Source organism: Macaca thibetana, chromosome 1 (genome assembly GCF_024542745.1).
Source record: "Macaca thibetana thibetana isolate TM-01 chromosome 1, ASM2454274v1, whole genome shotgun sequence".
NCBI classification, from domain to species: Eukaryota; Metazoa; Chordata; class Mammalia; order Primates; family Cercopithecidae; genus Macaca; species Macaca thibetana.
The window spans coordinates 162,099,256-162,114,100 of NC_065578.1; the positions used below are offsets into that span (position 1 = coordinate 162,099,256).

Here is a 14,845-nt window from a genome sequence, read left to right on the forward strand (position 1 = left end):
TCTGGGAGGGGCGAGGTGTGATGGGTGTGAGCACGAGCACACCAGCATGCACACATGGCTCTGGAAATTCATCGTTCATCTTTCCATCCCTCATTCCCAGTCCTGCTCGGTGAGTTCTCAACCTTACCCCGCATCAACCCTTACCCTCCCGTGCCATTTCTCTGGGTGAGCCTCTGTGGATTGGCCAGAATCTGGGAAAGTCATGGCTCCCTGGGAGGAGGCAAGGGCATAGACAGGCACTGAGAGTGGAGCGGTGTGAAGACCCCCTAGGCCTTAAAGCTGAGTAGCCCTTAGCCAGGGACCAGACCTTTACCATTCCAAGGAGTCTATGTGAAAGCGACTTGTTCCTGAGGAAAGGGAGCCAGTTGTCAAGGCAGGAACCTGGTCCTCACTGTATCCTGCAGGTGCTCAGGGAAGGAGCATCGTGGGTGAGTGTCCAACAGCCTGTCCACCTGCCTGGCATCAGAGTCACAGTCCAAACTGACCCTCAGCGCCCTCTTCCACTTAACCCTGTAAGTCCCGTGCCCCTGTGGCCCAAGGGCTCTCCTTAACCCTGGCTCCAGGCCCTTCGAGACGATCATCTTGCTTACCATCTTTGCCAACTGTGTGGCCTTGGCCGTGTACCTGCCCATGCCAGAAGATGACAACAACTCTCTGAACCTCGGCCTGGTAAGATTGGCTCTTCCATCCCCCTTCCTGCCGGCCTGCAGCCCCCGGCTTGGGGAGGCCCCCTTGGTGGACTCTGTTCTGGGGGATGGTGCTGGTGGTTTAACTCCCTGCATCCCCACCCACCTGCAGGGCTGGCTGAGTGGCTCAACAGGTTTCCAGGGTCAACGTGCTTATTCTAGATTCTGTGACATTGTCAGCCAGCACTGAGCACACAGTCATTGGTCCCGGGCACTGTGCTAATACCGGATGAGAGTAAACTCATTTAATCTTCACAACCACCTCATAAAGTGGTTCCATTTGATAGATGTGGAAACTGAGGCTTCGTAAGGTCAGCTAGTGAACCACAGAGGTTGAATGCTAATTTCCCTTCCCTAGATGTAATTCATAAGAAACTTGTGTCCACTAAGTTTGCCTTCATGGGAGAGTTTTATCCAGGAATCTGAAGCAAGAACATGTTTTAGAGTTCTACAATACCACTTTCTCTTCACCCCTTCATCGGTAACACATACCTGGAACCATAAAATGCCGGGGCTGGAAGGGATATTCAAAAATTAGGCTGTCCTATCTCCTCCCCACCTGATTCTGTTTTATGGATGAGGAAATTGAGGCCTAGATAGCTTCAAGGACTTACTTACCCAATAGTTAATTTATAATAAAAATGGTTAGCATTTAGTAAGTACTTATTAAATGCCAGGATTTGAGCTAAATATTTTACATTATTGTATTATTTAATCCCCATAACTACTTCTGTGGGGTAAGTAACATTATTAGACCCATTTAAAAGACAAGGAGACTGATATTCAGAGAGTTTAGGTACATTGCCCAGGGTCACCCCACATCTAAGTCTTGTGGTAGGGCCTCCAGCTTGGTCTCTCTGACTTTAGAACCTGCAATTTTTTTTTTTTTTTTTTTTTTTTTTGAGACAGAGTCTCACTCTGTTGCCCAGGCTGTGCAATCTTGGCTCACTGCAACCTCCACCTCCCGGGTTCAAGTGATTCTCCTGCCTCAGCCTCCCAAGTAGCTGGGATTACAGGCGCCTGCCACCATGCCCAGATGATTTTTGTATTTTTAGTAGAGATTGGGTTTTGCCTTGTTGGCCAGGCTGGCCTCGAACTCCTGACCTCAGGTGATCGGCCCGCCACGGCCTCCCAAAGTGCTGTGATTATAGGCGTGAGTCACCACGCCTGGCCAGAATCTGCTCTTGTACAGGCTGTGTTGCCAAGGTGGTGGGTGACAGCAGAAAGACTTCTAGGGGAAGCCCTCTTAGAAACAGTGGCCTCAGGCTCCCTAAGGGACAGGACAATGGAACCACCTTTTTCAACGGGACTTTTTTTTTCCTGCACTGAAACTGCAGGGCCTGGGAGGGAGGAGGTATATTAGCATGTGTCCAGGGCCTGACACATCTCTGCCTTTCCCTTATGCTGGTTTCCATGGGAATCTATCTTGAGCCGATGGGAAGCTGGGATTCTAAATGTGTGCTTGCTATGAGGAGAAAACACTCTGAGCTCCCGAGTGTGGAAGGAGAGTGGGATTAAATGTTGGCAGGGCAATGCTACCTTTGCTGGCAAGGAAGGCATTTCGTAAAGTCTGGGCATTCTACACCATAGGCTTAGTCTCCATGTTTCTGAATGCAGGGAGAGCTCTGGGTCTACCCCACCCTTCACGATTTCATATTTTTGGGCCTCAGTTCCTTACGACATTGACTACTTTTGCAAAAAACTCTGCCCCACCTTGGAGGATATTAAATTACACCTCTGCTGGATGCAGTGACTCACACCTGTAATCCCAGCACTTTGGGAGGCTGAGACGTGAAGATCGCTTGCATCCAGGAGTTCGAGACCAGCTTGGGCAACATAGAGAGACTCCCGTCTCTACAAAAGTTAAATTAGCCGGGCCTGGTGGTGCATACCTATAGTCCCATCTACTTGGGAGGCTGAAGTGGGAAGATTGCTTGAGCCCGGGAGGTCGAGGCTGCAGTGAGCCAGGATCATGCCACTGCACTCTAGCCCGAGCGACAGAGTGAGACCCTGTCTCAAAAAAAAAAAAAAAAAAAAATTACATCTTAGAGGTTATATCATCTTCCATCTTGAAACAAAATGGCTGCCTTAACTGTTTCATGTAGTCCTGTGTGTGTTTTTCTTTAGTTTGTGGGCTGGAGTTGCAAAACCTTGGGTTAGGCCTAGAGTTCATAGAGACAGGATTATGAGTTCCCTGGAAGTCGGAAACCTAATAAAAAATGTTTCCAAAGCGGAAAATGACACTTGGCATGTCAGAGCTGTATGGGAAATGAATATTCAGGGAGGACTCCTAATCCGACCACTTAATTGTGAAGCCCAGAGAAAGTCGGTGATACCCAAAGTCGCTTAGCCAGCTTCGAGCTCAGGGCTCCTCACTGTTCATGTCCACAAAACCCAACAAGAGGGAGATGAGAGGAGTCAGAGTAGAAAGGGGCAGCAGGTACTCTCTCTCTCTTACCCTATTGGCTGCTTTGTAGGTATCTGAGAAGGGTTGGGGTCTTTCCAGTCATTTAGAATAACCCATAGCTTTCAAGAAAGGAGGCCTAAGGATTAACTGTTCATGAACTTTCTCATTCATTTAACGAATGTTTCTTTAGTGCCTATCATATCCCTGGCACATACTGGGGATATCACTGTGAACCAAATAGGCACAGTTCCCATCTTCACAGAGCTTCATTACCTGGATTAAACAAGTAAATATGATAAAACAAATTAAACAAGTAGTTAAAATGAAATGGGAAAGGTTCAAGGTTTGGGAACATTTTGGTAGCATATTGGCAGAGAACCTAAGCTAGTCTTGAGATCAGGAAGTCCTCCCAAAGGATGGGATGTTTAACCTGAGACCTAAAGGCTGAGGACAGGGACAGCTCCCACGTGTACAACCTATGCAGTCCCAGAGGACCCCCACTCAGAAGGGCCCCACATTTGGGGTTGAATGCTCTGTGGTCAAGTATTGAAATTTTAATTAATTTTATCTTTGAATTTATGATTTGTAAGTGAAGTACATTGGGACAATGGCACATGCACCTCAAGCTTGGAGCCTTGGCTTACACGAGGTCCTGACTTCTGCCATCTCCCTGCCTCTAAGGAGGGGCTCTCAGCTTGATGTTTTGCCCTCTGGAGTCCTGGGCCACTTGGCAGAGGCCCAAGTGGGAGAATGGAAAGGGCCGTGTCTCAGGGAAGGACATGGCTCTGGTTGTCTCTACCCTGGGCTGACAGTGATGCAGTCCATTCAGTAAACGACCCTATGAGGTTGAGCCTCCAAGACCCTCCCCCATTCTAGGTACTTATTGTCTCCAAGGAAGCAGAGATTGCAACACCCTTGGGTGCCGGATGTCCACTATGGGCTGAGGTGGCGGATCTGAGTGAAGGGGAGATGCCTAGCTCCACACCTCCACCTCTGGCCAAGGCACAGGATGTTGGGCTGTGGGATAGTGAGGGTGGAGGGAGAAGACTAGGAGGAGGTGCTTGTGACAGTCTGCACTTGCCCCACACAACGCCGAACAGCAATGAAAAGACACCACCGTAGGTTGAGAAAGGGGCTGGAAAAAAAAGGAAAAGCTTTATATTTAGTACCTTCATCAGCACTTATTTCCTACTGTTTGAACATGGGGGCCCACATTTTCACTTATATTGGGCCCCCCATTATGTAGTCTGGCTGTGAAGGAGCGCGTTGTAGAAGGCCAAGAGGGAAAGGGGACTCTGGGCAGAGGAAGCCACATGGGCAAAGGGCTGCAGGCAAGAGACGGAGAGGTCAAGTGGGGATTTAGAAAAATCAGGCCCCACGTGGAGCATGGATTGGGGTGACATGGGGTGGGATGGAAAGCAGGGAAGGGGGCAGGGAGCCCAGGGAAGTCATCCAAGCAGGCAACAGGGGAGGCTGGGCCAAGGCACTGGTGATGGTAAAGATGGCTGTGAGGTGGCCTTAAGAAAGACCTGCCAGATGGAATCCATGGTGAGGACTGGATGTGGGGATGGAAGTGTAGGGGAGGGGGAGGATGACACTTGGGGTTCAGAAGGGAACAGAGCAGATGGCAGTATCACTTACCAAGACTGCAGGTGGGGGTGGGGAAGAGGAAGGTGGTGAGTTCAACTTCAGATGTGTGGAGATACAGGTGCCTGTGTCCACTGACAGGCAATTGGATTTGTAGGTCCAAGCATTTTATGACAGAGGTTTCCTCACTTTGGCACATGCCAGACTGGCTGGGTGGGTCAGGGGCAGGGATGGTTGTGGGCGAGAAAGGCTCCCCTCAGTTGCCTTGTGTGTGAGCAGGGTTGGGGGTATGACTGCTGTCTGTGGGAATGGGCTCCCTTGGCAATGTCCCTCCATATCCCTTCTGCCAGCATTGGCTGAGGGTAATAGACTTGGGGCCTGGGTTTCCTGGGGCTAGGGGTGCCCTTCTGACTCTGCCTGCTCTGTGTCAGTGGGAAAGCCCAGGATCCTCCCTGAACAGAAGAGGAAACTGAGGTCCAGAGAGAGCAAGGAGTCCTGGGAATGAATATGCAGCAGGTCAGAGGGTGGCAAGAGGGGCATCCAGGATGCTGAGGTCCTGGCCAACTGTGAGATGTTACAGTGGCACCGGGCTCTGAAATCAGCCCATTATGGCATGGTGGTTATAAAAATGGGTTCTGGAGCTAGAACCTGCTTTTGAGCCCAGGCCCACTCACGTACTAGCTGTGTGATCTTCGACAAGTTATGTAACCTTTCTGTTCCCTCAGTTTCCTCCTTTATAAAATGGGGATGATATTGTATATTTAAGAAGTATACTTAAGAAGTAACTGGATGAGTGAAGACCTTCTCAGTTTTAGTGCTTTATCTATCAACAGAAGGAACTTTGATCATGCAGGTCCCACAGAGCAGGCTCACCAGCCAAAATGCCTGTAGTCACAGAGACCCCCAGATTGTTCTAGATTCAAAGGGTCTAACTCCCAACAGTTAGGACAAAAGATTATTTCAGGTAAAGAACTCCTCTTCACCCCGCCCATCGTCTGTCCCTGATTTCTCTTTAACTCTGTGTCTTCTCTCCTTGAAACCTCTAACTTTTCTTGGTGGCTTTCCTGGTCACCCCTCCCTAGTCCTCCAGCAAATCAGCAGCAGCAGCAGCAACAATGACATTCAATATTTGTCGATTACTTGTATATTGTCAGTCACTGTTCTAATGCCTTATATGTGTTATCACACTGAATGCCATGAGGCAGGTACTTTTATTTTTCTCATTTGTACAGAGGAGTAAACTGCAGCGCAGCGAGGTTAGATCACTGCTCATGCCCAGGTGGCTTTATGGGCAGGCCTACATCCTTTATTGGGCAGGGTTACCACTCCAGCCTAGGCCAGGCTGAGGGGACCAATGTGGAAAAGCAAAAACAATCATCAGACTTACTAATTGTTGGGCAGACATGAGAAACTGATTGCTTTTGCTACATTATCTCATTTCACCCTCAAAGCAGTCCTACGTCAAAGTATGATGTTCAAAAAGTGAAAACACAACTGTAAGTAAAATATCGAAGGAACACATACCAAAGATTAGTTCAACTCAGAAGAGAACAGGCAGGCGTGTGAAGCTGGGTTAAAGGGAGTTGGAGGAGCAGAAGTTATGATACTGGAGAAAGAATGATGGAATAGGAATTCTAGGTTAGATACCAAGCTGGTTAATGTCCTACAGGGCAATAAAACTCTAACCATTGGGATTATCTTCCTATCAGGCAGAATTCATTTGTATCTCTAGAGGACAGAAGAGTGAGGGCTAACCAAAGTTACATTCCCTCCTAGTCAGTGGTTTTCAAGGGATTGGGGAGGGGAAGTAGTTCTGCCCCAGAGGATATTTGGCAACAACTGGAATTGTGAAGGGGAGGGGCAGGGGCAGAGATGTGTCCTACTAGCTTCTCGTGGGGTAGAGGCAGGGGCCCTGCAATGCACAGGACAGGCCCCCCTCCCACCAGCAAAGAAGTATCCAGACCAAAATATCATTAGGGCTGAGGTTGAGAAACCCTGACCTGGATAATTAAATAATCCTTGGCCAGGCCTGTTATAAAATGCTCCAACATGATATTACAAAGATATGGCATCCTTTCTTTGCTTTATTTCCAAGTTCCGGATAATTTAGATTTTGCTTAAGTAGATGGTGCCTGCTGTCCTTGAGGGCAGGGCAGGGCAGGGCCCGCAGGCTGGGCAAGATGGCTGCCCCTTTGGCCCCTCCTGGACTGTAGGGCAGCTGCCCACCCCTCAGGCATCAGCTGGCTCCACCAGGCCCCTGTCGCATTCCTGGGGTTCAAGTTGCCGCAGTGTCCTCCACGAGGCTGGAGCCTAAGCCTCTGGCAGCCAGGGCGTTTGTCTTTTTATAGGGTCTGGAATGCGCTTGCCAACTCTTGTGGCCAGCAGCCCATTCCACTCGCCATCTGGGGAGGCTGGGGCCTCAGAAGGACCGCAGCTCTGGCCTCACCCCTCAGAGATCCAGCACCTGCAGAGCACAGGGTTGTTTGAGCCTGGGCCACTGTACAGAGAAGTAATGGTGCTCAAAAAGGGTCTGTGGAAATGAATGAAAGCCTGGATTTTAGACCCACCCGGGAGCCTGCCCTCCCACCACTGCAAGAACTTAGGTCCCCTTTCAGGGCACTTAGCTTCCCCCTCCCCGCCCATCCCAATCCATGCCCCTTCACACCAGGCACAGGGGCTGCAGACGTTGTAAGAGCTGAACAACAGAAGCCTTGGAGGAAAGCCTTTGCCCAAGCTGTGCTAGCTGCCCGGGAGTCGCAAGAAAGGACAGGCTCTCAAGTCAAACCAACCTGCCTCCAATCTAGACTTTGGTTCACAGCTTCCTAAACTCTCTGAATCTCCATTACCTCATCTGTGAACAGAGGACGACAATATCTTTCTTTCTTTCTTTTTTTTTTTTTAGACCAAGTCTCACTCTGTCGCCCAGGCTAGAGTGCAGTGGTGCGACCTCAGCTCACTGCAACCTCCACTTCCAGGGTTCAAGCAATTCTCCTGCCTCAGCCTCCCGAGTAGCTGGAATTATAGGCACACACCACCACACCCAGCTAATTTTTTTTGTTTTTAGTAGAGACAGGGTTTCACCATGTTGGTCAGGTTGGTCCACAATATCTTTCTTTTCAGGACTGTTACATCCATGAGTGCAACAACCTCGTGTTTGACCTTGCACACAGGAGTTGCTCAATAAATGTTCATTCCCTTCCTTCTCTGACCTCCCAGCACTAACAGCGCACAGCTGAAGTCATGCTGAACCCAAGCCTTGGGGTGCAAAAGACAGACCTGGGATGGACTGAGGGCAGGATCTACCAAATGTACCCAGATGTCCCAGGCATGCTCTTTCTCTCTCTTCCCCATGCCTGGCATGGTGGTTGAGACCACAGAGTATGGAATCAAACTGTAAATATCATGGCTCTGCCTCTTGGTAGCTATGTGATCCTGGAGAAATTAATCCCTCTGTGCTTTGGCTTCCTCATCTGTAAAATGGGGATAAGAGTACCTACCTTAGTTAGCTGTCGTCAGAAGCTAGGGAGGATGATGATGGACTGCCCCGCACAGACCAGGATGCGTGTTGGGTGTGGGTATGACTGCGTGTCCACACTCAGTGGGAGCTGGGCAACACGGAGGAGTTTGTGGTCCTGTTGCTTGCTGATGGAAATGTGTTGGGCCCTCCTTTTCAACTGGTTCCTCCGTTGGGCCCAAGGGTTGGGAGTAGGAGATAGTATCCCAGGCTGGCGAGGGCCTGCCCCTTACCTTGGGCACCTCGTTTTCGGCCTGTACCCTTCCCTGCCTTTGCCCTCCTAGTGGTTGTATGTGGGAAGCCCATCTCAGTTCCTGTGATCTATTCGCCTTGACCCAAGGTGGAGCGTCTGGCCTCTGCTGTGACACTGGGATCCGAGGCCTTTCCCTGCTCAGTCTGGAGCCTGCCCCACACTACACCAAGCACTGGACTCCAGGACCCACTCCTCCCACTTTCTTTTCTTCAGGTCACGCCGCCCTGTGCTGTATGCAGCACCATAGAAACCTCAGTGTTCGTCCTCTGCTGGGCTCGGAGGCACAAAGAAGCCTTGGGGTGTGGGGAAAGACTGTTCTTATCTAGAGTTTACTCCAAGGCCAGGGGGCTACCGTCTTCTTCACACACACCCTTGAAAGAGGAAGCCTCTTTCGGGCAGAGAGGTGAGGGCTTCATCTCAACATAGGCTGGTGGAGGAGGGGGATGCTTTTTCTTTTCTTCTTCTTCTTTTTGGACTTGTTAGGAGTTAATGTCGCAAAGAGTAGTTTACATCTTCACTTTCTGAAGACACTTGAATTGAGAACCAATGTAGCTGTCATGGCAAGGGTCATCGGGGCTGGCCACCTCACACCCACCATCTTCCCATGGGACTCCAAGACCTGAGACACAAAGCAGCAGCCAGCCCAGATCCCCCTGTTCATCCTGCCCGCTCCCAAGGTTGCTCCATGCCAGCACAACCTTTGGGCGTCAGACATCAGAAGGTCTGTGTGCCTCAGCCCTGAAAGGTGCAGGTCTCTCTCATCCTCTTCTGCACCTGGGAGCAGATGCATTACCAGTAGACGAGGGCCACCTAGCCCTGCTCCAGCCGGGACCCCTGTGGCTCAGGTAGAGGTGCCGAGTCCCTGTGTCAACGTTGCTAAACGTTTTACTTTTGTTCCATCCTAGCTCTTTTTTCCCCCTTTCCTGATGATTGATTTTACAAAAGATAGAGCTCAGAAGGCCCTGAAGCGAGGAGGAGGGGCAGGGAAGATGACTAGTAGATGGAGGGTGAGGGCTGTTTTTTGCCAAAAGCCTAAGTAGAGTGATCTGGGTTATCTGACACCCTCCTGGATGGAACCCCAGAGTACCTCCTGTGTAGAACGTCCCTGGATTTTCCCCAGCCCCCAGCCTCTCCCTCTTCTGCCACGGAAGAGAAGACAAGAATTTTTAAGAACTTATTATAGCCTATTTCTCACTGGAGAGGAAAACTTTTCTGGCTTTGTGGAGAAATTTCCGTCTGATACTCATAGTACATGATCTTTACTATATGCTAGGATATCACATTTAAAAGGACATAAAAGAAGAAATGTAAAACGCTTGAATGAGCTTGTATTACAACATTAATACTATTGAGAGTATCCGCTTTCCAGGCTAAAGAGAGTCATTCATTCTTCTATTCTTGCTTTAGCCCTTTGTAATCTGTGATAATGATTTTTTTTTTTTTTTTCTGGAGATGGAGTCTCGCACTGTTGCCGGGCTGGAGTGAAATAGTGTGATCTTGGCTCACTGCAACCTCCGCCTCCTGGGTTCAAGCAATTCTCCTGCCTCAGCCTCCCAAGTAGCTGGGGTTACAGGCGCCCGCCACCAAGCCAGGCTAATTTTTTGTACTTTTAGTAGAGACAGAGTTTCATTATGTTGGCCAAGGTGGTCTTGAACTCCTGGCCTCGTGATCCACCCACCTCGGCCTCCCAAAGTGTTGGGATTACACGTGTGAGCCACCTCACCCAGCCCTACTTTTCTTTTTAAGACAAAAATGTATACAAATAAAAACTTGAAAAGGCAAAAAAAAAAAAAAAAAAAAAAAGTACTTGCCTTATAAGGTTTCGGTGAGTATTAAATGTATGCATGCGGCCAGAATAGGGCCTGGCGCGTACATGGGTGCTTACTAATGCTTAGCTATTATTATCCTCATTACCCAAGACAGCACTGGTCTCCTTTCTTCTCCCAGCCCCCTTCACCCTGAACATACGGAGCCCTCCTGGGACCCTCGGCCCCATTGTCCCTCTGTCTAGTCAGCCCTGGTGTGTCTGGTCTGCCCAGACCTGAGGGAGCCTGGTTGCCTGGTGAGGGAAGTGCTATACAGGGAAGTGAAGAGGGAACTGGAAGAGGGAAATGAGACCCCTGAGATGGAGGTAGGATGGCAAGGGAGACCCATTCCAGTTACATCTATTTAGGTGAGCGTTCATTGGACTAAACATAGCCACTTCCCTCACTCTTCAACGTGTCATCTGCCAAACCTGGAGAATGAGGTGGTTGTGGAGACATCAGGGCCCTGGACATCCAGTGTGCGGCGCGGCCATAGAGGCCAGCACATCAGGCCAGCCTACCAGAAACTCTGTTACTTCAGTCACGGCAGGCAGGGCCTCCTCGCCTCTGGTAGGCACCTCATTCCCCTCTAAGTCTCACTTCCCTCCTCTGTGAAACAGGAAAAACAGCACAGCCGGACCAAACCTCTGTGACAACTGAGGTGTGTAAGAAATGACTTATTTTTTCCTGAGAACCAACTTTCCATGGATCCTGAGCGCATATCCCTCTAGGATGGAGAGGGATCACTGCAGCTATTCTGGCGCCTTCAGTTATCCGCCTACCTGGGGAATGTGCCTAGGCCCTGGGTCTCAGGCAGTGCGCAGGTGACAGGGTCATAGGTCCTCTGCACCCTTCTTAAGGCAGGAATTGAGGCTGAGTCCTCTTTCCTGGGGGCCCCAGTGCCTCCTCCCAGATCCTGCTACACCTTCAAACTGTGAGCTCTACCCCTGAGACCTCCCAATGTTGCAGTGATTCTCAGGCTTTGGAAGACAAAAGCCTGGGCCCTGCCACAAACCAGTCCTGAGGCAAGGGGGCCCAGCCCCGCTGTCAGCTTAAGGGAACAAGAAAATGGGGGAATCTAGGAGGAAAGCAATCATGAATATTGTAAAACTGTCTTCTGATAGCACCTGCCAAGGCTGTGTGGAGAGCTTCCTGTAAGGTCCCTAAGAGGGAGCGGACATTTGAGGATGTCTGTCCTCCGCCCCAGCCTGAGCTCCCTGCAAGCACCCTGGGCGTCCTCCTCTTCAGTCAAATCTACCTTGTCTCCTTGTAGCACACATGCCTTAAAGAGTTAACAATAAATATGAGTCCAGTGCCTCCCTGCTCCAGTGAGATTTGTGCCTGAGCAGATCACTCTGTCTTGACCCTAAGGAAGGAGACTTTCAGGCCCAGGTGACAGGCAGTCATGTGGTGGCAGTGCACCTTCCCAGGGATCCCTTCAACTGCAGACACTTTGCTGCCTCTGCCAGCCCCTCCCCAGGCCAGCCGAGTAAGGTCCTTTCAGTGGGCTCTGTAGATCCCAGAACCCTCCAGCGGGGCACATGGGGAGCCCGGGAGCCTGGAGTCCTGACCAGGCCACTGTGCCAGGGGTAGGATTGCAGGGGAAGAAGGTGTGGTAGCTGCTGCCTCTGTGGTCCCAGATAGGGACACTGGCACTGGGCAGATCCCTTTGGAGGGAAGCCCAACTAGTTCTCATCATCTTCCCACAAAGCCCCATGCAGGCCAGGGGAGGAGAAGCATTCAGGACTGGCTGACCCTTGGAGATAGCAGACTCAGCCTGAAAATAGAGGCAGTGGGAGGGTGAGGGGATGTGCGGTCCCAGCCCTGCTGTTTTCAGCCCAAGACTCTGGGAGTGCCTGGCTCCAGTGCCCCTGGGAGTAGGTGCAAGGCCTGTGCATCAGGGGTCACACACCAGGACAACCTCCAGCTAAGTGTGGCCCCAGGGAGCACCAGTTAGAGGCTTATCTATGGAAGGATGAGAATTCCCTTGAAGGGGACATTTAGTAATAAAGGCCCTTGTTGGGGGCTGAGGTAAGGGAGCTCTCACGTCACAAAGTCAGGCGGGCTCACTGTCCTCCCCTGAGCTCAGAGATCAGGGGGTCAGGGACAGCCACTGCTCTCCTGCTCTGGGATCAGGACCTGAGGTCCAGTGTCTCTTCTTAGGAATACAGATCCCAAGGCTGCACCTGGTTTGAAGGTAAGCAGAGATTGTGACTTTCCATTGTTCATTTATTCAACAAACATAGCTTGAGGGCCTACTGTGTGCTGGGCAGGATGATGCATTCTGGGGCAGGGCTTCTCAGATGATCTGTAGGGAAAGACCACAGTTGGTCATTTTTAATTTCTACTCCATCATGGCCTGATACATGGTCTTACTGTGTGGGACCCCTCCACAGTGTGTGCCAGCTGGGATTCGCCATGTGACTTTGACAAATCCAGAATGGTCTATAGTCCACCCATATGTGTGGAAGTGGCTGCAGATTGCCATAGAATTTTCCAAATGCTTACTCAATGCCTACACTGACCTCATTTCAGAGTGATAGTGACGGTGTGCAGCTGCACCTGCCCACAGCCTGCACCTCTCGCAGCAGTGCCCCGGGACACTGGTTCATTCATTCCATCACAGCACTTTCAGGCACTGTTCCAGATGTAGTTGACACAGCAGTGACAGAGCTGAGTCCCTGCTCTCAGCGATGTTATATTCAGGTCAGGAGAGATGGGTCAAATAAATTAACAAATATATAACGAGTCAAGTTTTGACAACAGCTAAAAAGAAAAATGAATCAGGCTAAGAAGATAGACAGTCAGGGGGTGAGAGCCAGGAAGGTCTCAGTGACAAAGTGACCTTCAAGTTGGGACATGCAAGGAAGAAGTAAGTGAGTCATGCGGATATCTGGGGAAGAGTATTCCAGACAGAGAGAACAGCAAGGGCAGAAGCCCTGAGCCCGAAATACTTTCATCTCTGTCGGGGGACCATACGCCCCTGGGGGAAGGGCATCAGAATCACCAGTTGGTGGGGCCTTCTCAACCATAAAACCTCCCCTCATCCACCACCAACAGCAACTCTAAGAAGCCTTCTTTGGAGAGTGACCCTGGCCCCCAAGCCCAAATGTTATTGCTGATGGCGGAATGTCACCTCTCTCCTGTTCTTGGAACAGAGAAGCCATGGAAAATCTCCACAGTTAGGAACACATATGAGGATCACGTGGCCTCAAGGAGGCCGCAGTCTGTCAGAAGGCAGCAAAGAGCAGCACAGGATTATAAGGGACAGTGAGGACACAGGGCTGGTGCTCCCTGTGGGGGGTCAAAGGGTTGTAAGAGGCAGGAGGTCTACTTGGGCAGTGGGCCTTGGGGACACTCTAGGCAGAGGGGCCGGGATGAGCAAAGGTGGAGGCTGGGGCAGCTAGAGAGCTAGGGGACCTGAAAGTCATTCCACATGATCGACGGGGTGGCCAGCAGGCTGGTGGTGAGGCCAGAGGGATCAGCAGGGGTCATGTTATGGAGGACTTTGCATGCCACGGGAACGCATTTGGATTTTCTGGTAAGTGTTGTGGAGCCATTGCAGACTTGCAAGCAAGGCAGTGGCAGGATCTATATGGAGAAGGGCCCAGGGGAGGAGATGTGGATGGCGGTGGACCACTGCAGGCAGGGGAGAGCAAGCAAGGGCAGGAGCAGTTGAAGAGGAGGAGCTGGATTCTGGAGATGGTAGGGCTGGAATGGCCTGGACCTGCTGGACACTGGTACCCAGGGAGAGCAAGAGGGAGGAGGAGTCCAGAAAGACCCTGGGGGTTTCTGGCTTGGGCCACTGAGTGCCTTTGGCTGAGACAGGGACACATGAGAAAGAGCAGGTTTATCAGTAGGAGGAGTTTCATTTCAAACATATGGAGTGTGAGGTGGGTCAGAGCCAAGCCCTGGTGACCACCCACAGCCATGACATCAAACAACAGCTCTGTGAAAACCAATAGAACATAATGGAAACCAACAGAACACAATGTAGGCAGAAAACAGACCCTCACCAAGGGCCCAGGTGTCTCATAAGAATAGCTGTGATGTATTCAGCATTTGGTGCATGCCAGGCAGGGGTAGCCACTTACTCACAAGGTGCCATTTAATCCTCACCATGACCCTTCAAGGTAGCTCTCATTATCTCAGTTTTACAAATGAGGAAACTGAGGTTCACAGAAGCTTAGGAACTTGCCCAAAGCAGCAGAGCTGGTGAGAACCATCACACCACGTATCTCCTGCCTCCCACCTGCCCATGGTGGGCTCTGGGGGTTGTCACAGGAAATTAGGATGTTTTAGGAAGGTTGATGACTTTGATCTTGAGGAGACAGCCAGGTCTTACCCAGGGCATCCAGTCGAGAGCTTAATAAATATCTGTGGAATGACTATCCCTCATTCTTCCATGGAGGACTGGGCCCAGGCTGCAGAGGCTGTCAGCCAACCCAGTGTGACACTGATGACACTGTTCCTATGATGCAAGAGTGGACACATCCCTTTTCCCTCTCCTCCGGAACGAGGGCTCACACTGTGTGCACACACAGGGATTGTATGGTACTGAGTTTTACTTCCAGGCACTTCAGAGTTGGGCTG

The 14,845-nt window shown here is 50.7% G+C and overlaps 1 protein-coding gene across 1 annotated transcript in view; it reads left to right on the forward strand.

The window, feature by feature from the left end:
* CACNA1S (calcium voltage-gated channel subunit alpha1 S) overlaps window positions 1-14,845 on the forward strand; it is a 74,728-nt gene that overhangs the window by 1,679 nt on the left and 58,204 nt on the right. The window contains exon 2 of the mRNA XM_050765178.1: window positions 564-669. Coding sequence (XP_050621135.1) covers window positions 564-669 — 106 coding nt within the window. The remainder of the gene's footprint in view (window positions 1-563; window positions 670-14,845) is intronic.